General features: G+C 42.9%; 1 protein-coding gene across 2 annotated transcripts in view; it reads right to left on the minus strand.

The window, feature by feature from the left end:
* The window catches only part of BCAR3 (BCAR3 adaptor protein, NSP family member), a 147,490-nt gene that overhangs the window by 103,508 nt on the left and 17,188 nt on the right, over positions 1 to 26,794 (minus strand). For both annotated transcript variants that reach the window (XM_090049586.1, XM_090049585.1), the window contains exons 2-3: positions 20,923 to 21,046; positions 10,017 to 10,131 (exon numbers count right to left, since the gene is read on the minus strand). In XM_090049586.1, the coding sequence (XP_089905712.1) occupies positions 10,017 to 10,131; positions 20,923 to 21,012 (205 nt within the window). In that variant the 5' untranslated portion in view covers positions 21,013 to 21,046. The remainder of the gene's footprint in view (positions 1 to 10,016; positions 10,132 to 20,922; positions 21,047 to 26,794) is intronic.

A 26,794-nucleotide genomic window follows, 5' to 3' on the forward strand; every position in this document is an offset into this window, starting at 1 on the left:
ATGAACGAAGTAATGAAAATAATAAAAGTTCCCTTAAGTCTGAAGAAAGCAGGTAGTTTTAATTGCATGTCTACTAGCCCACATCACAAAGAGCAACAGTGAACCAAAAAAGGGAGAAAAAAATACCATCATGAAATGGTTTTTACCCATGATGAAAGAGTACAGGAAGAGCAGCTGTAAAAGTCTTCATGGCATGGGCGACTGGTGCCATCTGAGTCAGGGGGGCACATGCTCCCCTCTGCCCCCCCAGCAGCCATTCAGTGACTGGGGGGGTCCCCCTGCGGCCGATTGCACTGGCCAGGAAGTGGCTGCGCAGCTCCTGGAAGTGGATGTGGCATTCCCAGAAATGACAACTCTTCACCTGGCACCCCAACTCATCGGCTGGTGCTCATGGGGGGGGGGCACTGGTGCTCCCATCTGTCCCCCCTGCCCGTTGTCTAAGCAGGGAGTGCTGCCTGTCAGGGAGTACACCAGTGCTCTCAGCGCTCTCCCCCTATGCATCGCCACTGCTTCATGGTGCCCTTTTCACCATCTGCCCTTTTTCTCTCCAACAGTGGAAAAACACCACTGCCACAGGTTACAGCAGTTAGTATGTGTTGCTACTGTTTTTTGGCCCGTGAAAATCTGTATTTTTTTCAACTTCTATGTGAAAGCTCAAATATAAGTGATGACTTAGCGGCCTTTCTTTGTGTGTGAGAAGAAAGTTTTGTTAGATACTATCTTTTACTGGACTAACTGCATAGTTGAGAGAGATGTTAGATAAACTTTCAGACACTAAATGCCCTTCCTAAGGTCTTGGAAAGAGGCAGATACAGCTCAGGCCAAATACTAGATAGGTCAATTTTGTTTAACTTCATTACGTAAATGAAAAGGGTCACCTAAAAAACAAACAAAGCAGTAAGGCTATGGAGAAAAGAAAAGTTATCAGTAGTAGTTACAGATAAAAGTTGAAACAGACAACTTTAATTTAGTAAAAGGCTTAGACCATTTTCTTTGTGTGTGACAGAAACTGAGGCCTAGTCCACACTACAAAGTTTCACCAATGAAACTCCAAACTTTTGAATGCATTCACACCCGAAGCCCTCCTGTGATGGCAGAATCCTCCATCCCACTGGCAGAATTATTCTACCCAAGAGAAAGATGAAGGCATGTTTGGACAATCCCACGCCTTCAACTGGCTGTCATGGTCCATTCAACAGTTGGTGCCGCTCCAGAGCATACTTTGTTGACAGCCTTGTGAGAGTTGCTGCTGGCAATTGCCAGAACTTCCTGCCACTAGCCCAAATAAGCACAGACATAGCCTGAAGATTTTTTAAGTTCATGTTATGAATGACAAGGAAAATAAGATGAAAAAGAAGCCACACAGAAACAATATGAATAAATGAAGTTTAAATGTTCAAAAGGACTGGGGTGTTGTTTTTAGCTCAGCTGCTTTCAGGATCTGAAACTGCCTAAAGGCTCACGTGGCACATAAAAGCCAGACCTGTATGTTTATAATTTTGCAATAGTGTCTACATGTCTGAGCTCTTCAGAAGTGGTGGGAGAAAACTTCCTGATCCTGATACGTGTCAAGGGAAACAAAAAGACCACACAAGTATTGATACCATCTAACTGTGTCGTGCTAAAGAAACTGTTCAGAACAGCCTCCTCCATCTATTGGAAAAAATACCAGCACACTTTACCTCTAGCTTGGATTCTGCAAAGCAGATAGTGAACACCACTCAAAATATACAATAAAATAAAAAACCCCTGCAATCACACCCAAAATATAAAGGAAGGAAAAAATGTTCTATCTGAGAATGATTTAATGCCTGGGTATTTTTGCAAAAGAGAGTACCAACTAAGTTCTTTTATTAAGATTTTGGCTCCCTAATAACTGAGGTAACTCCTTATTCATTACTATTTAGGACTTGCCTAAGAACAAATCTTTTATAAACAGCTGTACTGTCTACTTACCTTGTTCCCATGACTGTAGTACAGTCTGTATATTATACAAGAGCACAGTGCTGGAATCAGTAGTTTCTAGAAGTGTGTTTTCTGGAAATGACATCTATTTGTGCTTGTACTTTTCCATGTACATGTGAGGGGGGTTTAGTTCCCTTAAATTGAAATGGTGGATTCTTAATTGGTGGGTTTGTGACCCACTGTTTCAATTTAGCGGCTTCTGTCACTGTTAGAATTACCTATGGACACTTGTACACATGCGTGGGCTTCCAGCACCCCAAGTACTATCTCAGCCATCTCCAGTCAGCCACACACGCAGCTGCCTTCTTGCCACTTTCTCACACTGGCCCAGGGGCAAGCCAGCCCATGTCTGGGGCATCACAGGGAGGCAGCAGGAGCTGTCTGTACACGTGCACGATTTTTTGTCCACAATGGGACAATTTACCTGGATCAAACTAAAATACATCAGCAGTAGTCTAAGTTGCCATGCTCAAAGAAATTTTGACATGAAAAAAAAAGCGTGCATATGTACATGGTGACACCATTATGTTAGACAAATGGCAACTTCTCAACACTTTTTGTCACATGTACATGGCCACATCATCATGTGTACAAGTGTCCATAGGTAATTTGCGTTAAACATGAAAAGAAGTACTTTACTGTTCACACATTTCCGTTTTTAATAGCATATCAGGCCTCCTCTACCCTGTTTATCTTGAATGAAAGAGCAGGCAGGAAAAGAGAAATGTGTACATAATTTGATCCCACCAAAAAAAGAAAAAGAAATACAAATCCAGAAGATACTATCACTTAAGAAGCTATTTTAATGTAAAATAGCTTTCCCCATTGAAAGCAGGAGGGTGTAGCATGCTAATTTCTTTCTATTTAATTCAAGCTTTTGGTCAAGCTTTATATTCAAAGGTAGTAAAATATGACAATGTTTAGGTTTGTTTAAATCTGTCAAAGTTGGCCTTCTTTTCATTTAGCCTCATACAAGTTCTAAGTACTAATTCTATTACAACAGCAAACTGTATCTACAGGAACACATAAATATAAATAAAAAAGTCAAAGATATTTTATATAGAGAACCTCTCAGATAAAGATTTCAGTATTTTTTGGGGACAAGAAATTTAGCTAATACTGATACTGTATCTTATTCCTACAGTATTCACTAAAGGAATTCAGTAAATAAAATTAGATCATATATTGCTATTAACCATAATTGGCCTGAATAAATAATAGCATTGAAAAAGAATTTCTAAAATTCTGAATTCTCCTAAGGAAAATCTGTTTTTCTGCTTTTGGATTGTGGTCACTTTACCTTTACCTCACAGCTGCTTTTCACCCATGATCCATAGACTCACAGATAAGTAGCGCTAGAAGGGACCTTTGGAGGTCATCTAGTTCAAACCCCTGCCTGAGGCAGGATCATCCCTATCCCAAGTAAATACTTGTCTAACATATTACTAACACTGCATGGGTAAGCCTGCCACACGACCACAAAACATAGCAACCCAACTTGTCACAAGTAATGCAGTGGCTCAGGGGCAGATACAGAACAGGTTGCATCCCCTGCCTTTCATACTGGACCATGCTGGAGGAGCCTCTGGGGACTTGTTTTAAGTCTCCAAGGCAGGTGAGAATCCCTCATCTCTTCCCCTCTGCGCTCAGAAGTACAACAGCAGTGGAGATACATAGGGGGTTCCCCCCAACTTGCCTGGTCCTGGGAGGACCGGACAGATTGGGGGAACCACCCATGGTCACTGGCACTGTTGCTGTCCCAGCTGAGCCCAGCTCCTATGCAGCCCTGATGGAGCAGACAGGAGTGGCTCTGAAGCTTCCCCTGTCCCTGGACTAGAAGGAAATACAGCCATGGTGAGTGGGGGAAGTGGGGAAAGGGAGGGGAGAGGACCTGACTGAGGATGGAGGGGAAGGTGTGGGGATTCTTAGCTCCTCTGGCAACTTTAAAAAGTTGCTGGTGGCTCCCAGGCTTGGTTTGCTCACACAATGGGGTGGAAGGAGGAGGATGGAGGTTGGGAACAGACATGCAGCCACCCCTGCAGCAGGTTGCTACTCCTTCACCCCACTTTGCTGAATCCTGAAAACACTCCTGTAGGGAGCTACTTCAACCAACTAGCCACAGAAAAAAATGTATAAGTAATTATGGCATGCATGTACACAGACACTTTAAGTGTACTAATTATAAGATGTTTTTAACATGCTTATACTATTTATATAAACATTCCATGTGTATCAGCATGTGGTAGAGCACCTTTGGTGCCTGCCACTTTAAGGGCTGAGAGCAGCTGGCAGGTGCAGGCCAGCCCTGATGGGGTGGTCACATGACCGCAGGAGGACCAAGGGATTGGAGGAGAGAGCTGAGCAACCTCCATTTTAGCTCAGGCCCTCAGGGATGAGCCAGTAGTCTGTTGCTGGCAGTTGGAAGAAAACCACCTGGCTGAGCAACTGCTCAGAACATCCTTGGAAGTAAAGGCAGGAGCTATGGGGATGGTGGAGGCTCCTGGTTCTGGGGAATGACTGAAAACTACACCCTGCTAGGGTAAGATGGTGTGGTGAGGCTGCCTGTGGTGGTGTGGTTCCCCAAGAAATGCCACGAGTTGCCTCCCTAGTGAAAGGTGAGTATGGGGTGCCTTATGGCTCCAACCCCCACAACCTTGTAGGTAACCTGGCAGTAGAGACAGGAAGGGGTCCAGACATGACCATTAGAGGCCTGAGATGGTAGGACAGATGGAGCATCCCACAGGAGCACAGGGGGCGTGCCCTGTGCACTCAGCTGAGCTTACGGAGGACCCCCCCCACTCCCATGGGATGCTCCATCTGCCCCACCATCTCAGTGTTCATGAGCAGTGCCTGGTACCTCAAGATATGTAGAAAAAACATATAGACATAAATGGCGTGTGCCCCCAGTGGCTGGGGGGACACATCTGTGCCAGTGGCAGTGGCAGTGTGGCAGCAGGAGCCCTGCAGCGGGGAGCAGGGAGCTTCCACAGATGCTGCCGGCACTGTTGGCAGCGAGGAGGGGCGGGGGACCAGCAGCGGCCAGGGGCGATTGTGGACCAGTGGTGGGGTGGTGAACGGTGACTACTTGCAGGCACCCCTGACAGTGTCAGCGGTGCCTTTATGCAGGGGGTGCACCGCCACATGCAGTGGGTGCACATGCACCTGCATGCACCCCCTACGCTTTGCCCCTCCATATAAAGCTGTGTCTATGGCTGAATCGCTGATTTTCCAAATCAGAATAGAATCTTCAGATTCAGACTTGGCCAGATTGAACCAGCACAGTGATCCAAATCAGTGAATTGAATCACTGTCCCTCAAATCGGGCTGAATCTGAATCCAAATCGAATACTGCCTGCTTTGCACACCTCTGTATAATATGCTCTGACTATGCTGGCTTGTTGTTTTATGCTGTCTAATCTGAAAGCTGCAGAGGGATGAGTGTGTGCCTGCAAACTATGCTACATCCTCATCATGTGCTGTCAAATGCTAGAACTCCCTTGCAAGCAGCAGAATGGAAACATTAAACTGTTTTCTACTTCCTCTGCATTGTCTGAGCAACATCAAGGAGCCAAACTGTAGCAGAGAATAGGCCATCCAGGGTGGGCAGACAAAGAAACTGTTGAAGGAAACAATTATTGACTCCAAATATATGACACCTCATTGCTATTTCATCTTGGTTAGACTGAATAGTCATAGGAAATAGTGAGTCAGTTACTTTTTGTCAGGAAGCACACAAATGGCTGACACAGATGCAGAAGAGTCTTCCTCCTGTGCACTTTGGTTTTCAAAAAAATTGAGGCAGGTCATTTGCCCTTAAAGGTTGGGGAAAACTCTGAGGACAGATAATCAGGAATTGGAGAGAGGCAGTAATTGGGACACAAACAGAATTGGAAGGCTCCTCTCATGCGAGCAAGTGGGTTCCTCTATCTAACTTTTGCAATAGTTGTAGTGGGATCTGTTCTGCTAAGACTGATGGTATTGGGTGGAGTCACATGTAAATTCCTAAACAATAAGAAATGGACTACAGTACTTAAAAATGAATTATCGTTATTATGAAGACATGCCTATGTAGTCAATAAAATCTTCTGAATGCGCTTGCATTTTAAAGGTATGGCCATACAATCAATTTCCTTTAGGGTAAAAAAGTGTGGGGCTTTAACACACATCTGCTCCCAGGCAATTACCTTCATGCATTATAATTTCCATGGTCAATGAAAGATTAATCTGCGATAAATTACACCTCTTTTATTGAGATTAAGATACCACAATTTAACTTCCATTTACCATAGGGTAAAGCCATGGATACAGGCAGATTCTGCAGAGCAACTCATGCATAGTTAAGCCCTGTCTTCTTTTACCCAACAGTACAATGTTCGTATGTCCATACCCTAAAGTAACTTATCACATCTAGTTTTACATAAGTGCCCAGAGCAACACGTACAGTGCTAATTCATGATTTTTTTTTGAAGTTCAAAGAATGAGCAGAACAATATATTTCTTCTGCTTATTATACAATTATGTAACTGGTGAGAAATTAACATTTATTTAAGAGAACAGAAGGAAAAATAAAACACGGGGATGCTGTACTACTGGATGACTTCAGTGTTGTTTAATGCTGAAAAACAAGTGCTTTCTATGTAACTGATTAGCTACTCTTGCTCCTAGACATGGCACTTTGTCAGACAACACACAAAACAAAAACACTTCATAACAGGCTGGAGACCAGATAACGGCCATTAGTCCCTACTGTGAAAACAGAACAGTTTGAAGTCACGTTTAACAACAGAACTGATCTGTTTTACAGCTTTTCTTTCACGTAATGGACCAAATTCTTCTTTGGTTGAACTCCGTTGGTGTCAACAGAGTAACTCAAGGGATGAATCTGGCTCCATACTCAAGTATTTCAGTTACATATGCAATTGTACTCCAAATTATTTTTAGTTTTCCAGAACGTTTTATTAAAACTTTGTTGTAGAAATTGTAGCACTTCACTGCCAAACCTGACAAGGTCACAGGTTGATATTCGGGCTATGCGAAGCTTTGGGTGGTGATTTGATTTGGAAGAGTTTTGGCCCAATTTGGTAGCCGAATAAACAAATCTGAATCAAATCAGGGGACTAATTTAAAGGTCTGAATTGAGTCAAAGCTCTCCGAATCTTTGGCAAAGATTTGAAGAGCTTTGACAATTCGGGCAGTCCCTGGTGGCTGCAACAGGGAGCTGCAGCCACTCTGAGCTGGTAAGTACTAGAGGCGGAGGGGGGGGCTGGGGGAGGAGGGAGAGGACCATGGGGGGGACCCCTGCCAGTGCCCCCAACCCCTGCCCGCTCCCTCAGCCCCCCCAACTCCCGCCCACTTCCCCAGCCCCCCCATGGCTGCCCCCGCCCATCCCAGCTCGGTACTTTAAAAAAAAAGCTCCGGTGCTCACCAGGTGCTGCCAGGCAGGGGGCAATCCCCACTGCCCCACGCTGCACAGGAGGCTCTGCATGAGCCTTCTCAACACCCCACTTCTCCTCTGGCTCCCGCATGGTTGCCCTGTCTGCCAGGGCACTGGCACTTTAAGAAAAAAAAAAGCCAAGGAAAGCCCTGGGACTCACCGTTCCTGGTGCAGCCTTGGGGCTTCAGGGCCTTCTGCAGAGCCCCCAGTGGTGGGGAGCAGCGGGGATCACCCCCTGCCAGCAGCAGTGGTGATTCTCAGGGTTTCTTCAGGGTTTTTTTTCTTAAAAGGCTGGAGCTGGCCCGTGCAGGGCATCCGTGAGGGGGTTGGGGGAGCGGGGTAGAGGGAGCTTGTGCAGAGCCCTGCATGCAGTGTGGGACAGTGGGAGGCGGTGGGGATTGCCCCCCACCCAGCAGCACCTGCATACCTGGGGGGTTTTTCCCCCCAAGTGCTGGGAGCTGGGGCGTGGCAGCCATTGCTGGGCTGGGAGAGGGGTGGGGTATGGGCCTGGCCTGGCTGATTTGGAGATTTGGCTGGTGCTGAATCTCCGAACCAGATCTGGCGGAATTGAATCAAGGCAGTGATTCAAATCGCCGAATCGAATTGCTGCTCCCCGAATCCAAAGTGAATACTAGCCGCTTTGCATAGGCCTAGATGATATGTCAAGAGGTCATAAAATATATGCTTTACTTCAGGAAAGAAACACTTAAGTCTAGTTCAGATTCATTGAAGCCTTCAGCATTATGCTAGGGATATATTTAGCTACACACATTTAGCTGTACAGTCTTAAAATTGTGGTTATTTTTATGAATTTTAGCAGGCACTGTTGAGCTGCTTGAACTGATCTATAAATGCTTATACACCAAATTATCGTGTGGCTGAAGATCTAGGAGCCCCTTCTGAAAGCCATGCAATCATAGAAAATAGGTCTGGGAGGGACTTTAGGAAGTCATTTAAGCCAAGCCCCACCTCAAAGCAGGATCCCCCCTGTCTGAACCAGCCCACACGAATGTTTATCTGACTGGCACTGAAAAATGTCCAGCAAGAGATTTCACAATCACTCTAGATAATCTGTTCTAGTGCTTAAGTACCGGGAGTTGGAAAGTTCTCCTTAACATCCAACCTAAAGCTCCCTTTTTATATTTGAAGACTTATCAAATTTCCCCTCAGCCTTCTCTAGAAGAAATAATTCTGATTCTTCCAGCCTTGCCTTGTATTTCAGGTTCTCTTGACCACAAATCATTTTTTACTGCTGTTCTCCAGACCCATTCTAATTTGTCCACATCTTTCTTTAAGTATGGTGTCCAGAATTGGATACAGGACTCTAAATGAGTTCTCAAATGTTGATTATACTCTCTTCCCTTTACTGTGTTTCAAAGAGGGACAAATAATCCATTCACCACTCCAGTATGAGGAAGGTCACACAATTCCAGTCTTAAAAAAAAAGAAATGGTAGGGGGCTCCCAGTTTCACTAAAAGACTGTAATCAAGTTGTACACTATCCTGCTCTTCATCATATAGGATACAAAATGAGATATGGCAGGTCCACATTTTAAATGTCTCTATTGTCTGCATTTGTGAACATTAATAAACTATTCTTCTTTGATCTTATTTTAATTATATAAATGTTCTATAACTGTTTTTTAAAGTCAGAGAAATATTCTACACATCTGGCTGTATGTAACTGCTTTGCAGTGCCCCTGCACTACATGTTACTTTCAAACATAAACCCTAGTACTGATAAAAACTTGTTTGTGAAGACTCTGCTCCTCCACATGCTCTAGCCCCAACCAAGTGTTCTCACTTCAGTGGGAGCAAAAGAAACAGTCAGATAAAATGTTGGTTCCTGTACAGTCTGAGAGAACCTTAGAATGACCAGGATATTTTACAATTATTGTGATTAAACTACATCATAAACAGATCTTACTGTCAAAAGTAACTAAGTGTTAAAAGATCCTTTGTAAAGACCAAAGACTTACAAGTAATATCTTGCTTTGTCCCTCCACTCAGAACATCTGGAAGAGCTGAGAGCTGAATTTTCATGCTTAGTTGGGAAAGAGTCAGTATCAAAACCAACTAAAGGCATCTTAATTAAATCCTAACATTTCAGAACATGCTCCTGTATGGAAAGAGGAGGGAAGGGAAGCCCTTTGTTATTAATTCTTCCTTTAAACCAGCACTACTGTGCTTATTGCCTCTTTTTCATGAAGCTGAAGTGACATATGCTGAATACTGTTCAGTCTTGACCTTTTAGTCACTCTAAATGAGAAAGAGGAATTCATGACTCAGCCTTTCATCAGCTAAACGATCTGTTAACACTACCATGTCTTGTTGTTAGGATAAAAACAGTGAGGGCAATAGACATTAAAGTGGATGTGTGGCCTTTTCTAATAAAAAAAAACCTAGAATGAGATTGGCTTATTGAACCCTTGGACACCTCACAAATAGCTTAACCTTCAGCTATTCACAATTAATGTCTGAATACTGTAATAATGTGGCCCCTGATCAGAAGCAGCATCCTAAATTGAATCACCATTTTCATTTCTCTTAGTCTCAGGACTGGAAGATTATATTAATATACTTTCTTATCCTTTAAGGAACAACATAGACATCTTACCTTTTCTTCTTTCTGTCTCCTGAAGCAGCAAAATATTGGAAATTATGTGTGTTCGGTGAATTTGGTTCTCAATTCCCATTTTCCTAAGATCAACTTCTGTCAGATGGAGCAAATCCTGCAGCAAACCCCAAAGTAAAATACATGCTATAGAAGGTTATTAGTTCAATAGTAAAATTCAAATCTCTTTCAGCCAGATTGTCTCCTTTTACGCCTGTTGGCTAAATAACAGCAGATTTAGGAAAAAAATATGCATTATGTGATGTCTCTTTGCAATGATAATTTCTGTCAGTGAAGCAGGAAGGATCTAATAATGTCCTTGGCAAATACAACACTAGTTAACTAAGAAGATAACAATATTTTAATTATCCAAATATATTTCTGTGATTTTTATAACTTATCATTGGACCAATATAATTTTATATGGGTTCAATATGACTGGCTTTTTAAGAAAAAATAATTTAACACAAGAGGCACTTACTATCTCTGCATTTTCTCAACACATATCAAAGGGCAAAGATTTTGCTAATTTAATTTTGGATGTACTCTGCTGGATATATTTAAAAATGAGAAAAGGTTTTTCTCTTCAGCTATTACAGTTCAAAAAAAGGAAATTTACACTACGCTGACTCTTCTAATAAAATCCCACATCATTAATACACTAATTTCACATACATTAATGGTGGAAGGTACACTGCTAACCTGATTAGGGTGGACATAAAAATATTGGAAATAAAGGCTTTGGGTAAACAGCATACTCAATGTAATTAACAACCATCGGGGACATGACCCTATTCTGGATGACACGGATTTCTGAACAATGAAGAGTCAGATAAGCAATTGCTTATCTCCTCTCCACTAGGGGTATTATTTATGGAAGTCTAGAATGCTACAATTTTATGTTACCCTCTCTCAAAGAAAAAAAACAAATAAGCATTGCAATTTGAGAAGATCTTTAGGTAATATATAATTTCTTTCCTTGTTCTATTTTAAACTCTTTTTATCTTTAGTCTGTGGAGCATATAGAACTTATTTTTTAGAATTTTCTCCTTTTTTGCTACTACCAGGTGGTGCTCACAACATTCTGATATATAGTAGTCTCTTTGATGAGGCCTGGCATCTCAACTTTAGGGCCATAAAACACAGATCACATAATTAATTACTGTAGATGTACAGCCAAGACCACCAACAAATAATTTCTGTGTTTAGTTGTACTGTAACATGGGAAATCTTCATTCTTCTTTACTAAAAACATTATATGTGAGAGACAACATTAGATTTACAGCACCCATTTTAATCACTGAAGTCTTTCAGAAGTAGTAAGGCAATTTCTATAAAACAGCAAAAAGAAGACTTAACGTCTTTATTTTTAAACTGGTTCCTCAGACGTTGATACATTACATGGATATGTCAACAACAGGCAAGGGACCCAATGACCCTCAAAGTGGTATAAGCAACCATTAGGCTTATTTTTCCCTTATTACACATACCAAAAAGGGGAGATATCAATGTTCAACCCACAGATAAGTGAGACATGTTTATTACTGACACAGGTTCTTTCCCCACCATCCAAAAATGCCATACACATAAACAAAAGGAGGGGGGGGAGAATCTCTCTCTGCTGTTTAGCCTTTACCAAACATGAAGAACGATAACACAAAAACAGTAGCTGTTTACAAGTCTGGACTAAACAGCAGATGCTGGTGGTTACACAATGTGGTCTTTTATTAACTGTTATTTTACAGTAGTGTTAGGAAAACTATTACTTTTGTGGCAGCAGAGAATGATACACAGATGCCATGATTTTCAGGGAGAATAATATTCTACCTGGAGGACTCCTGACTTATTCAAGACTCCCATGATACATTTCAGGTTCCCATGTGAAGAGCATTCAACTGACCTGCACTACGAATGAAAGGGGCCTGGGGGGTAATAACTGACCACAGTATGAACATAAGCCAACAGTGCGACTGTAGCCAGCAAGCCCAAAAATACCCTGGCATGCATTGCATCTCCAGCAAAACCAAGGAAGTGATTCTCTCACTTTACTCTGCACTGGTGAGACTGCAGCTGGAGTCATCCAGTTCTGGGCACCACGCTTCAACAAGGATGTGGTAAAGCTTGAGAGAGTACAGAGAAGAGCCACCTGTATGATCAGAGACTTGCATGGCAAGCCATATGAGGAAAGACTGAGGGACTTGGGACTCTTCAGCCTGAAAAAGAGAAGACAGAGGGGACTTGGTAGCAGCTTACTGCTACATCAGGGGAGTGAGTACATCAAGGGCTCAGCAAGGCACCCTTGGGGAAAACCAGGAGTAATGACCACAAACTTCTGGAAGACCATTTCCGGCTTAACATTAAGAAAAACTGCTTCACAACTAGGGTGTTCAGACTGTGGAATAAGCTCTCTCCAGAGGTGGTACAATCACCTACCCTGAAAATTTTCAAGAGGAGATTGGATGGGCACCTTGCTGGGGTCACCTGACACCAGTTGTCTTTCCTGCTTGGTGCAGAGGGCTGGACCCGATGATCTTCTGAGGTCCCTTCCAGCCCCTAACAATCTATGAATCTATGAATCTTCTACTCTCAGCTTTGTCACAGACTCACTGTGTAGCCTCTTAACCATAACCTATCAACACCTATCATATAACCTATCTATACCTTTCAGTTTCCTCCTTTGAGACATTGGGATGATCATACCCTCTGCTGTAAAGATAAAAAGCCTTGTGTAAATGCTTGATACTACTAAAAGAAATGCTAGGAAGTTGATACTGTATAAGCACTTACTAAGACTTCCAACAACTTTAAACCTTAGGTCAAGCACTTAAGCACATGCCTAACTTGGAGCATGAGTACTTCCATTAACTTTTAACAGGATTATTTTTTTCCTGAAAGATAAGAATATTTTGGAATATCTAAGCTAGGATTCAGCAAAGTCCTTAGCTCAGGAACTGGGACTGCCTAATGAAGACCAAGAGGCAGAATCTCCTGAAACTATAAACAAAATTAAAGTTTGACTCAAGGCACTAAACTCGAAAAGCCTATTGTATTTGGAATGACATACTGGGTGCATCTGCATGTGCAATTAATGCGCTGCAATAAACTCTGGCACATATCGTGCCAGAATTTATTGCTCCCAGGCGCCGTGTTTGAACCCATGCCCAGGACTGCAGCACATTGAGCAGGGTCAGAATAGCCCTGGCTGGCGGGGAACCTGTGGGGTCAGGCTGCTGCAACCCAGCTCAATGTGTTGCAGAGGGACTGACTGGGGCACCAGGGTGCTCGAGTGTAGGGCTAGCCAGCAGGCAGCCCCTGCACTGTAGCACCCTTGTGCCCCAACCAACCCCATCAGCATCTGTGTTACCATAAACATGTGTGTTACCATAAACAACGCCGCCATAGGATAGTACTTGTATTGACAAGTACTAACCTACAGCAGTCAGTTTACTCCAGAGGCAGGCAATTATTTTGGGCGGCGTGCCGCTTACCAAGTTTTAGAAAGCTATCAAGGGCTGCATGGGTAGTCCTGCCCCTTGCCAGGTGCCTCACCCCCTGGTTGCCATCTTGGGACCAGAAGTCCCACTCCCTAACCCCTGATTTTTGCCACGAGAAGTTCCTCCCCTTGCCCCCCAATTACTCCTTTCAACAAGGAGTTTTGCCATCTCTGAACCAGAAAAATACCAAATTATATTCTAAAAATTAAACATGTACTACAACATTCATTAGTTTCATTAAAAAAAATTGTCCTGATTTACATGTGTTAGTGTAGTGTGTACATAGAAGTGATGGTTTAGTAGTTTAAAATGAAGTCTTACTTTTGTATATTGTGGGAGGGTGGGTATAGGTTTGTGGGTAGGTGAGGTGTGGGGGAGGGGTGGTGTGTGTGTGATTTGTGGGATGTGGGGGTGTGGGTGGGTATGGGTTTTGGGGGAGGGTGGCTGGGGAGGGTTGTGGTTTGGGTGGAGGGGAGGATTTGCCCACAGCCTGCCCCCCCCTCCTCCTGCAGAAGGCAGAGCTCCCACCAGCACTTCTGGAAGCCCAGGCTCCACACTCCTGCCACTCCTGGCTCCTGGGCACTGGCATGGGCCCTGTGCTCCTGTTTGCTGCTACTTGCCCCCCCAGCTGCTCCTGTGGTCCCAGTGCTGCAGCTGAGAACAACACAGTGCTGGAATGTGTTGGGCAGGGGTGGGAATGGGGAAATGGCTGTGGCAGGCTGGGGGAAATGGCTGTGGCAGCGAGCAGACACATGGAGCGCAGCAACAGTTGGGTGGGAGCATAGGGTCCACACTGGTGTACTAGCGGCAGTGCCAGTGGGGCCCAGAGTGGGGTGGCAGGAGTGCAGGGGCTCTATGGCTGCCAGGGGCTCAATGGAGCTCAGCTGCACTGCTCAAGCAGGGAGAGGAGGGAGCCAGCCAGGCAGCCCAGCCCCACACTCCTCCCACCCCACTCTGGGCCTCGCCAGATCTGGTCCTGGGGCACCAGTGTAGGGCCTCTGCTCCTGCCTGGCTGTTGCTATGCTCCTTATGCCAGCTCGCTGCCCCTTCTCCCTGCCTGCCGCAGCCATTTCCCCACCCATCCACTGCTCAGCTTCTGGTACCACGTGGTTCCCAGCTGCAGTTCCAGGACTGCAGGAGCTGGCCCGGCAGGCCCTGAGGCCTGGGGAAATCGCCCACAGTCCTCCCTGCCTCCCTCCCTGCTCCTTCTTATCTGTATTTCCTTCAACGTGGGGAGGCAGGAACAGTCCCAGGCCAGAAGTCTCCAGAAGCCCCTGATAGACAGAGGCTTCTGGCTGGGGCTCAACTGGGGAGGGGGGAAGGGGTGGGGGGCAGGGCCAGGTCAGATTTGCTGCTGCAACTGTTTAGTTCTGCCACTGGCTCCCCCTGGGTCCTACTGCTCCTGGCTCCTGTCATCTTTGACAGGCAGTCAGGGGCAGATAAATATTAATTTTCTGAATATTTTAGGGGCCCTGTAGACTGGACAGAATGGCTTGGCATGCCAGATCCAGTCTGCAGGCCATATTTTGCTCCATCCTAATAGCACTGCATGTGTAGATGCTGCCATATTTACTGTGGAGATAATTTCGTGGCAACTGTCAATCCTCCTGGATCATGATGTATGCATGAGGGCCACCCAGATCTTTGATTCATATGCCTGGGCAGGAATTTTTGGAGTGGAAGCTGGAGCTAATTAGGCAATTCCTTAGTAAATATTTCATGTAGCTATGTCCACTAAACCTATTTCTTTGAGCTGCAGCTTTGAGTTGCAGATATATTTTTTTACATAGGCTTTCAGGCCTATTAAGCTAAAAAAGTATTTTTTTCTGCATCTGTTTTTCAAACTGCTGTCTGTCAACTCAGTCCTCCCATGTTTGTATATTGGGATCTTTTGTGTTAAAGTTAGCATGAATCATATAACAGTATGGTTCTAGTTATACTGCATTTTGTCTCTACTTCGGGACCTAGCTTATTAGGGAAAGTGCTATCCTTTTATTAGTTATCACATTCTAGGTTATTTTTTAAATCCTTTTATCTTTATTCTGATTGTATTATCAGATTACCCTTGGCACTCATTAAGAACACTCACATAGAGGCGGAACAGATGTGCCATAAGATCACTTTTAATTAAAACCTTATTGTTTGTTTGTGTAAAATTTCACTGGGAGAAAATGACTGCTGAAAAATTGTAATTCATTTACATAGGAACCCAGAGATGTCTCCAGTTGCAGATAATGCTTTCTTCAAATTTATTTTGTTTTCTGACTTTGTGGTATTTTGCAAAAGAATTAAAATGCCTATTGATAATATTAAGAGTTCAGTGCAGTGCACAAATCTTGATAAACTCAATGACCACTGAGCATAGTTCAGAACACTAAAGGTAGTAGGACTGTGAGTTCATACATCCTTGCAACAAAGTTAGGTTAGAAGACTGGAAAGACTCCTGGTTTGGACATCCATATATATATTTATAAGGGAGATCTTTATCAGAATTTACCAGTTAAATTCTGGAGCTGGGCTTGAGATCTTCAAACTAACTCACAGGACTTCTGGCATTGTAGCACAGTGGGGAAGAGACAGAGCAGCTGTTCTTTGTCTTTAATTTTAAAAAGCTAGCTTCTCCTGTTTGCTCAAAAGAACAAAAAGATGTCATAGAAAACCTCTTGCCTTCTGTATGAGCAGCAAGACCTGTAGAAATGTCCTTGAACTCAAAGATCTGTATGCTACAATCCCAAGTAGACACAGTTAGTCAGCTAGAAGGTCAAGTCAGAAATGACTCCAGCCAACTTACACATATACTAGCATGTCAGCAGCATGTACTAGTCAGGCATAAGCTTAGTTTTTGTTAAAAGCAGCAGTGTTTGCTCAGCAGGATTCTGTACTTTCATGATCCCCATAACAAATTATGCTTTTGCTAATGTTGCTTCCGGTCCAATTTCTGCAGTGGGGTTAATAAGCGTAAAACTGAAATACGTTTGGTAAAACTTCGTGCTCCCATATAGACCTCCATCTTACAATCAGTTAGCTAAGCCTCACAATATCCCAATAATGCAGGTTTGGGCCGTATGAAGGGAGTAGACTAGATGACTTCCTGAGGTCCCTCCCAGCCCTACTTTCCTATGAGTTTAGGTATTACACTAAGATCAGGTACAGACATTACACATAAACCGGCATAAGCAATCAGAAACCAGTCTATACCTGTAACACAGTGGTCTCCAACATTTTTAAGTAGGAGATCACCTTTGGCATTTAAAAGCAACCCAAGATCTACTGTGCATCACCTCCACCACCCCTCCTACACCCAGCAGGTAAGTCTGTGGAGAAGGAAAGGGGGTGCAGATCGAGAAAAAATTATTTGGGGGTGCGCCTCCCCACCAAGTCCCACCTGGCTGGGGCCCCACTCAACTTACCCCTGTTGCTGCCTCTACAGCTCTGTCCCTCACCACAGGGGCCTCGATCTAGCCCCTGGCCCTTCCCTCCCCTCCCCCACAGACTGATCTGCTGGACTGGGGCACATGTGTGTAAGCATGTGGGCACTCAGCCCCCCACCCCAGCTTTGGATTGACTCCAAGAGGCTCCAAGATATACCGCAAGAGGCTCTGAGATCTACTGGTGAATCAAGATCCACTGGTTGGTAACTGCTGTAACAGAACAGAAGATCAGGGCACGCAGACCAGTTTAAAAAAGGTGGAATCTCAGATCTAAGATAGATCTGGATCAATGAGGTATTAGACTTAATTGATTTAGGTTAGATCTGTCTATTGAACTTCTGTACCAGCTCCCCTATCAGTTCATGTTAGGTCACCATCCACCAGCATCCCAGGCTCCTTTGCCAGCTCCCACTAGCCTCTTCTTTCAGGGAGGCATGCTGGAACTCCGCTGGGCTTGGCTGCTCTGGATGAGCATGCAGAGGGCCCTGCCCTTGGGCTGTCACAGAGCCAGCCAGCAAAGTTTCTGTCCCCAGCACCACCTCCTGCCTGTGGCAAGCTGTCAGCCACAGGGACGGGAGGGTGTCTGTAGCTCAGTATTTTTTGATCTTTGAACAATGTCCCTAGGCAGGTGGGAGGAGTGCTCTGAAGAAGGAAGAATTGGGCCAGAGTTGTGGTGAACTGCCGGCAGTGGCAGCAGGCACTCAGTGTGATTCCTGCAATCACAATTCCTGCAATTGCACTGGGCACCTGCTGTGTGCAGCAGCACCTCCAACCTGCTGGTATCAGCAGCCTTTGTGCCTCCCCCATGAAAAGGAGAATTTGTGTTCTATTTGCTCCTGGACTAACCCTAGTCTGCTTAGATAAACCCAGGTAAATTAGTTTGCATCTGCCCCAGGCTTTTTAAATGTCTATACCTAGCCCCTTTTACATATAGGTGAACAAAGGCACACAGTCCATGGCTACCTGAACAAAGCTGCTACAAAACAGGTAACCTTAAGGCAAAAACCCAATCATACAGTTGCCCCAGGAGAAAGCTATGCTGGATTGGAAACTTTCCTGGATTAAGACTTCAGTTCACAAGGCTGGCACAACCTTTTTCTTTGTTAGGGCAGCTGGGATTTTCCTGGGATACCCTACTCAAGTGCCTGTGGCCTAAGTAACTTGCCACAGGAGGTTAATGACAGAATGAGAATGAGAATGCAGGTTTCCTGACTTCCTATCCCTTGCCCTAATCATTTGATATTCCCTTACCCATTACTAAGCAGCATTAAGACAAGACTGGAGTGAAAGAGGCTACCGAGCAGTGCTTCTCAAATTTTTCTGTTTGAGATTTCTCTAATTTCAAAGGATAAAAAGGAGTTCCAGTGGCTATCAGGCTAATATATTGATAGAAATGTTAAAATACAGTCTGATGCAGTTCAGTAACAATTCTTTGTTATTACACTTTATTTTAATAGTATAACATATAATTTCTGTGCATATATGCAAAGAGTCATAACTTGTTAAAATTCACAAATAGATGCAAAATAATGTCATTCATTTGTTAAAATTTGAAAAACAAATGTTATCTATTTGTTCTAACTTTACTAAGGGTGCCTACAGATATTCAGGTCTACACTTTAACTCATGGTGCTTTACATAAAGTGCTGCAAATTAGAGCCCCCTCTGAACAACAGACGTTTGCCCATTGGGCCGGAGGGATTAAGGCTGCCTGCACTGGCCCTTGGTCAGCCAGAAGGTGCTCTCTAGCAGCCTCCAAGGAGGCTGCTGAACTCCACCTCTCCCTACCCTCATTCTCCCTTCTCAGCTCCAGGGCTGTCAACCAGAAGGGAGGGGGAAGTCAACAGCATGGAGCTGTTGGCTTGCCTGATCTGATGTGAGCTGGGGGGGAGGGGGTGGAACAGCACCCCCAGGCCTCATGCCCCCACCAAGCTACTCTGGCTGGAGTACTAGGGGGAGCTGGGCCACACCCAAGAGACAAGGAGGCTCTGTTTCACCCCCTTTTCCAGCTCAGATTGGGCACAGCAGTCAGCAGCTACTGCTGCTATTTTCAAAAGGCCTGGCTGGAGCTGGGGAAGGGGGGTGCGGGGGAATGGAGCCCTCTTACCTTGCAGGCCCAGCTTGACTCCCCATCAGTACCCTGGCTGGGGCGGTGGGGCTCATGAGGCGAGAGGGCTCTGTACAACACTCCCACTCCTCCTCCAGTTCAGGCCACACAAGCTAGCAGCTCTGTGCTGCTGGCTTCCCCCTCCCTCCTGGCTGACAGCCCTGACCCTGCAAGAAAAATTAACCCTCAAGGGAACACAAGTTCTCTAGGGTGCACTAAAGCAGAGCACCTTGATCTAATAACAAACTTGACAAGGGTTAATTTTTCATGCAATCAGCCATTTTAAAAGCACTCTGCAGCTGTGCAAATGCATTAGCTCATGGCAGCAGAGCACTTTCAGGGGCCAGATCATGTGTAAAATGTAACATCTGTCTGCACCCTAAGTGTAACCATTTAGCAATTCTCAAGCAGGGTGCCAAGGAACACTGGGGTTCTGTCAGATCCCTTGAAGGGCCAGATATAAGGTTTGAGGATACGTGAGATGTGATAAGATAAGCAGATAAGTACATGCTCAGTCTTGTCCCTGTCTGACCATCCTCTACCCCACTATCTGACCCCTCTGTAAGTAGGTCAGCACTGTACAATAAAGTAGTTTTTGAAATTGGTTGCCAGTCAATTCACAAAAGTTATGAAGGCATGCCTTGAGTCCAGTGAATGGTGCCTCAAGCCCAAAAAAGGTTAAGAACCACTGATTTAATGTTACAAACTGAGAACCTTTGCTTAGTACAGGACAAATAGACTATACTGCTGCATTTTGGCAAAGTGGCTGTGTTCACAATAAGTTTTAGCAAACAGTTACAAAATGTGTTTTTGATCTTTCCGCTTTTGTTTGAAATTAGACAAAGCCCTGCTTTCATCTTTCTGTCCTTAGGTCTATCAGGCAAATAACTATATATTGCCTGCTACTAGGAGTAGTTCCATGCACAATAGTTAATGGGACTATTCCTGGTAATAAGCATTACAGTTTACAGAAGCTGATTATAGAAACAGGATCCTGTTTGTGTCTCGCTTAATCACATTACTTAAATTTGAGAAAGAATAGTTTATTTATCCATAAATTATGAAAAATAAAAGCCCCAATCATTTTGTCTTTCAGCCAACAATACACATTGCAAGGAAGTACTAATTTAATAGAATCATCTCCAACAGTTGTTAGCAAGAATGAGTAGACACAAAGCATCACACATCAGACTTTCAGACCTTAAACCCTAATTTTGCATGGAGATGATGAGTGTAAGACTTTATTGCGTTCACACAAAATTACACACTGTCCTGAATGATCTTTTTCTTTAGTTCCCAGCAGAAGTACTGATAAATAGTTTATATTTGAAAGCATTCAGTTAAGAAATGTATTTGTATTTACTAAGAGTATTAAAACCCCAAAGCAAAAAAAGAATATATGCTTCAATAATAGTTTGTTGATCTTTTGGCTAAAATAAAATCAGTTGCAGAGACTAGATAGTGTAAGTGTAATGTTGTAGCTGCAATGGTCCAGCAATTATGTGAGTTCTTTTGGAATAAGTTAGGTGAAGAAGATCGTTTTTCAGTTTTTCTAAAGTTCTCCTGCATAGTTGTGTCTTTCTCAGAGGCTATGCATTTACAGGAAGTTGGAACTGACATTAAGATAACATATCATTTCCATTATTAATGTATATGCTCTTCAATCTTCTTTAAACTCAATTTGAAAATAAAGGATTACTTGGGCAATACTTTCTTTCTCAAATCCTAACCAGAATTCAGCTGTTCACCTGAGATTTGTGTGTTAATGTAAAGCTCATATTTCCTATTTTCTGATTGTTCCCCTACTACCTCTGAGATTAACTGTCAGTCTGATTTGAAACTTTCATGGCAATCTTCCTGAAAATCCATTTTCTTACCTCTACGCCATCATACTGCTCATCAAAGAGTGTGCAGTATTCCGGGAGTCCCAGCTGGGTCAGCCAGTTAGAAATCGATAAATGCTTCATCGTCTGTCACTTCCCTAGTCTCACGATGCTTTGACTGCAGAACAAAAATCAGCTTTTAGATCTCATGTATAGGCAAATACAACATAGTTGCTTATTCAGTGAATGATAGATAACAGTGGAAAACTGGCAGCATTGAAAGTTGCACATCAGTAGCAAATGGGCTCCTTTGATTATGTAGTACTATTAATTCCAAAGAAATTCAAATGATCAGGTCATTAATGTAGAGTTACTAGTTAATTATGTTTTAATATGCTCATAGTTTGAGGTTTACAGACAGATTCTCAGCAGGCATAAATTAAGTCAATGGGACCATGACAGTTTATATCAACCGAGAACCTGCCCACAAGTCTGCATTTAGTTCACTGTTTCATTTGTAACTCTGATGTTACTGGGTATGTTAAAGGCTCTGTGTGTTTCATTTAGCTTTCATGGTTTTTAAGAAGATGAATGAACAGAGGCCCACAGTGCTATAGTATTATCTAAAAATGCTCAGTTCTTATATTCATGGAGAATATTCTTCAATATCCTCATCCAAAAACCATGCCATATTCCCTCCTTAATGTTTAGTAAATTGAATGATAAAATGTATGGGAGGGAGAGAATATTGAATGGGACACTGATATGTGAATGAATGTGGAGGAAGTGAATGGGACAGAGTGGCTTACAGGGGACAAAGAGTGAATAGGAATTTGTGGTGTGTGTTTATCAGAGACTCACAGACAAGTCAGTCAGTTAGAGAATATCCTATAATTGGGAAACAACATATAAATTGGGCTCTGTTAGAAAGTTGGCTGAGCTTGATTTTGAGCATTCAATAAATGAAATCTTTCTAAGAACTTTTATATTTGTTGGCTTCTTCCTGGAACTAGGACTCAGCTTTGGTCCTCAGCTACAAGATCCAAGAACCCATTTCTTAGCTCATCTGCTGGCTCACAAGCCATGCTATTTTAACCTACCACCCACACTGGATATTAAAGGATGCCACTGGGGGGACAACTATGCTGCAGTTCATAGTTGATTTTTTTGGTTTTGTGGCTGAACTGAAACCATCAGAACAGATTTTGTGTTTTGATTTGGTGGCTGAAATTAAAGTTAGCTTGGATTATCCCACCTCTCAGGACTATGTCCTAACAAGTACAGCTGTCAGATATTTTTGAGTCACTGAGCCTCTTCTACTGGAGTCCTTCCCTTTGTAGAAGTAATTAAATATTAATTGAATCAGAGAAATACTTCATGATTATAGCACTCTCCTGGTAGAAGGATCTCTCAGTTTCAGGCCCTGTTCTGGACATAGGTGGAATTTGAATCATGGGCTTCCACATGGAGTGTTCATCCTTTTCTGTTATACTAGGGAGCATCACTCTCCACTTCAGTTGTGTGAACAGCACCTAAGTCAGCTTTATCTACTCCATAAAACCAAACTAACATATTTCATTAATGCTAAAATGAACTGTTTGACAACATTTCCATTTGTTTGCAACCAAAATGCATTTTGGCAAAACAACTGTTTGTCTAAAAGAAATATTCTACTCAGGAGCACCCTTTCCTCATCAGCATCCAAAATGGCATTCTATCTGGCTCAGCCCTCTGTAGAGAGCCTCCAGTTATTATCACTCCGGTAGTGCAACTTGTTGTGTCATGGTCTCAAACTTTAATAAGTCATAATCTAACCCAGTTGTTCTCAAACTTAGCAATAGGACCCTTAGCAGTTACTTGGTGCTATCTTTTCTTGTGATCCGTGTACTCAACTGCATTAAAAGATATAGAAAAATATATTAAATAGGCCCCTAGAAAATGTTAATATAATGATATGATTAGGATCTGAGGAATTTATGCTGTATCCAAAAATTGTACATCCTGCTATGCTGGATGTGCACTGAAGGATGCACAATGTCTGGGATAGATTTCATAGATTTCACAGGGCATAACATTCTTCAGATACCAATCGTGACACTGTTATAGCCAAACCGGGTCCCAGGGCTGTCCCCAACCCAATCCTGGGCTGGAGGGATGATGCCAATCATCAGCTGATTATCAGCATTAGCCCAGGGCAGTCTTAGGCCTGGTTTGAGATCTGGGGCTGTCCCAGGCCCAATGCCTGACAATTAGCTGATTGTCAGCATAAGCCTGGGACAGCTCCAAGCTGGTTCAAAACCTGGGGCAGTCTTAATCCTAATGCTGATAATCATCTGATTGTTGGCATCAACCAAAGATATGCTATACCATAAATAAAATGAATATATGACATGTTGCAATTTATGTCATGATTAACATGTTAATCGCACAATAATAGTAATATCTGCCCAGTGGCATACTTAGGGTGGGGCGAATGAGATAACTGTGCCCCGAGCAATAACTTGAGGAAGGGACCTGAAAAAAGCAGCTGCTGCCAACAGCTGCATGATCCCAATCATACGGCAACCAGAAGTCATTGCTGCCCCTGTGCCCTGGATGCCTGGCTGTGTCCCTATGTTACTGCATCTTCATAGACTCCTAACATCACTGCTTTATCTAATTAACTAGTGTATTTGGCACAGAATTGTTGCAGGGTTCTGGATGGGCTTTTATTAGAAGATGGAACAATGAATAACTTTGACATCTGACTTAAGCCTATGACTGGAAGCCTAAAAATCTTATGGTTCTCTCAAATATATATACACTAAGACTGTAAATAGGATGCATTCAAATCTAGTGTCATAACATCTTAGATATCTGTGTTAGATTTTTTAAGTTTTTGATCTTTTTCCATTGCTGAAAAATTTTAACTAACTCTGTATATAGACCAATAGAAATGTGACTTTTCAACAACAAAACACTTGTTCTAACCTGCCTGCCTACTCCAAATGTGTAACATGAAACTGCCCACAGGCTGATGTACTATGGTCAGCAAGAAGCCATAATTGCTTTCTGTCAAACAAAATTAGCTGTTTCACGTTCTTATAATTCTTGGAACATTGTAACAGTGCTGAAGTTATACATTCAACAGACTGCAAAGCCAAAAAAACCTACCCTCTAAAGGAAAACATGACATAATGCAGACATTGCATTCTTTAAATTACAAAGATGTCTCATTACTGGGAAAGCTTAGTAAGAATTTAGGCTAGAAAAACTTATCTGAAAAGCCAGAGTATTTCACAGCAAAATGGTATTTTTTGGACGCCACTAAGAATTTCATCTTGATAGTCATCTTGGAAGAGAGCCAGGGGGATTACATTTCACAGGTATGAAGATACTATTATACTGTGAAAGGACCCTAAACACTGGAGTCTTCTTCTGTTCTTGGTCCATAGGTACCGCATCTGGTAAGATAAGCTAGATAGGCTGTGAAATGCATTTCCCTCCATCCCTTTTCATGCATTTGGTTCCTGAACCTTCATAATACTCAACTACATATTTTAAAAGGTTGGGTTGTGGATGAAGATGTTTAGAATGGTATGATAGGAGAGCGGTGTGATCAATACTATCAGTGCAGCTTTCTGGGTTGCAGGCCATCCATTATATTATAGCTTCTGTCAGTTATGTTATATACTTTTCATTATTGTGCATGCACCTACAACAAATGTATGGGTGCTTTAAGCATAAATTGAAAGAATGAAATGCATTAAACTAACAGTTCAAGAATGCTCTGATGATGTAACGGTTCATTACAACACTTACTGGGGGATTCATAGATTTCATAGACATTAGGGCTGGAAGGGACCTCGGAAGATCATCTAGTCCAGCCCCCTGCCCCAGGGGCAGGAAGTCAGCTGGGGTCATAGGATCCCAGCAAGATAAACATTCAAATTTCTCTTGAAGGCATTCAAAGTAGGTGCTTGAACCACCTCTAATGGCAGGTTATTCCAAACCTTGGGGGCTTGGACAGCAAAGAAGTTCTTCCTTATGTCCAGCCTGAAACGGTCTTGGAGGAGTTTATAACCGTTCGACCTTGTCATCCCTTGGGTCCCAGAGATATTTCTATAGATGGTTCAGACCAGAAAAAACAATCTCATATAAGACAAGAAAAACTCAGCCAGCTCAATAACACTGCATTTCAACTGTCCCATATCAGTCTATTTTCAATGAGTGTCTATAGCTGTAAGATGGTCTGCAGAAAAGACACAATAGTTCCTGGTGAAAAAAGGGCATTAACAAGAAACACCAGCTAGCAGGATTCTGATGCTGGTAAACCTTAAAAAGACTTTCCCATCTTGTTCTTGCCTCTTGTATTTGATGATTGCATGATGTAACCGTCATCCTTAACAATTTCTGTGTCATGTTCACACCATTTTTATGTTCAGCCCTGTAACTTTGCTCTCTCCATTTTAAGAGTCCAGTTAGCTAAATGATCAATCTAATTTCCCAACTTTGTCTAACTAAAATTAAACTAAGTTGGTTATGTCTTTTTGAATATCTCAAATACTGTTCTAATATTTGGTAATTACACATCTAGACTAACCGTTTCAGAGTCATTGTCCTTTTCACCCGACAATAAAGAGAAGTTGAATACCAGGAGTGAAGCACACTTTAAACAATAAAACATGATAAATAAACTAGCTACATTTGCTTTGTTATTAATTTGCACCTATGTTAAATCAAAGAAAATTTTAATACAAAAAAGGACATATTGGCTTTACAACAAGATACCAAATCTCACTGTTTTCAACATGCTAGGTTAATGCCTTTCAATCTGGTTATTTCATAAAAAGTATTTCTGCCTGCTGTTTACCCTTTATTGAATTTTGTGCAAGCTTGTCCTCTTTCTCCATCCCTGTAACTAAAAACTACTGTCTTTCCCATCTTGTTCTTGCCTGCTGTATTTGATAATTGCATGATGCAACTGTCATCCTTAACAAGTTCTGCTTTACCAAATCTATTGTTACCTGGGTGCAGAGACCCTACTAGGTATTCGGAGCTTGGATAACAGCTTTTCCCTTGTTCAGGCTCTAGGACAGGGGAAAGCAGTAAGACTGGTAAGTAATGGAGGTGTAATGGAGAATGCCTGGAAGAAGACTGTGCTCTGCACCCACCATGGCAGGTATGGGATTGAACCCCCCACTCCATCTCCAGGGGGGAGTTTTCTGTTATTCTTTTCCAGTTCATGTTTTCACCTTTTTGATTTCAGATTAGGAGCACTGTTAGTGGAAGCCTTGCTGAGTACATGCAGTTCATTTAATTACATCTTACTATATCAAAAATATCAGCATAGATAAATATATTGGCCTGGAATCTGCTAGTTGCTGAGTATTACACTATGAGGAAATGTGTGACCAGTACTAAAGGCATGGGAGGGAACTTGGCAGGACTCATATTGTCTCTTCTAAAATCTGCATGTGTCCATGACATACAAACATAGGGGCTGCAAGGGGCCTCCAATGCCATCAAATCCAGTTCTCTGTGTTCACAGAAGACTAACTTGTCTAAGGGTCCACAAAATTACCCATTTTCCCCCAGTGCCCCATCCACAAAGCACCCTATGAACAAACATTTACTGCACCTTGAAGACAGAGAGCAGGAGTCACCAGTACCCTGCCATTTCAGTGGCAAGGAATTTACTGGAGAACAGAAGATTCAATACAAGTTGTGTGAAATGGAATGCCATGGTTTGAGGACTCCTGGTCTCTATATTTGTGTTTGCTCTTTATGGATAGGGACTGAATTTCTTTGACTCTCTGGAAAGCATGGAGCATATTGTTAGTACTATTGCAGATGAATAGCAAATATAGCTAGTAATATATCCCTCTTGTGTGGTCATTACTCATCAGTCAGTTCTTCCTGAGCTCATCAGAACAACATCACTGCA

This window comes from Crocodylus siamensis, chromosome 5, assembly GCF_052110815.1.
Source record: "Crocodylus siamensis isolate JL-2025a chromosome 5, ASM5211081v1, whole genome shotgun sequence".
Taxonomy (NCBI): Eukaryota; Metazoa; Chordata; order Crocodylia; family Crocodylidae; genus Crocodylus; species Crocodylus siamensis.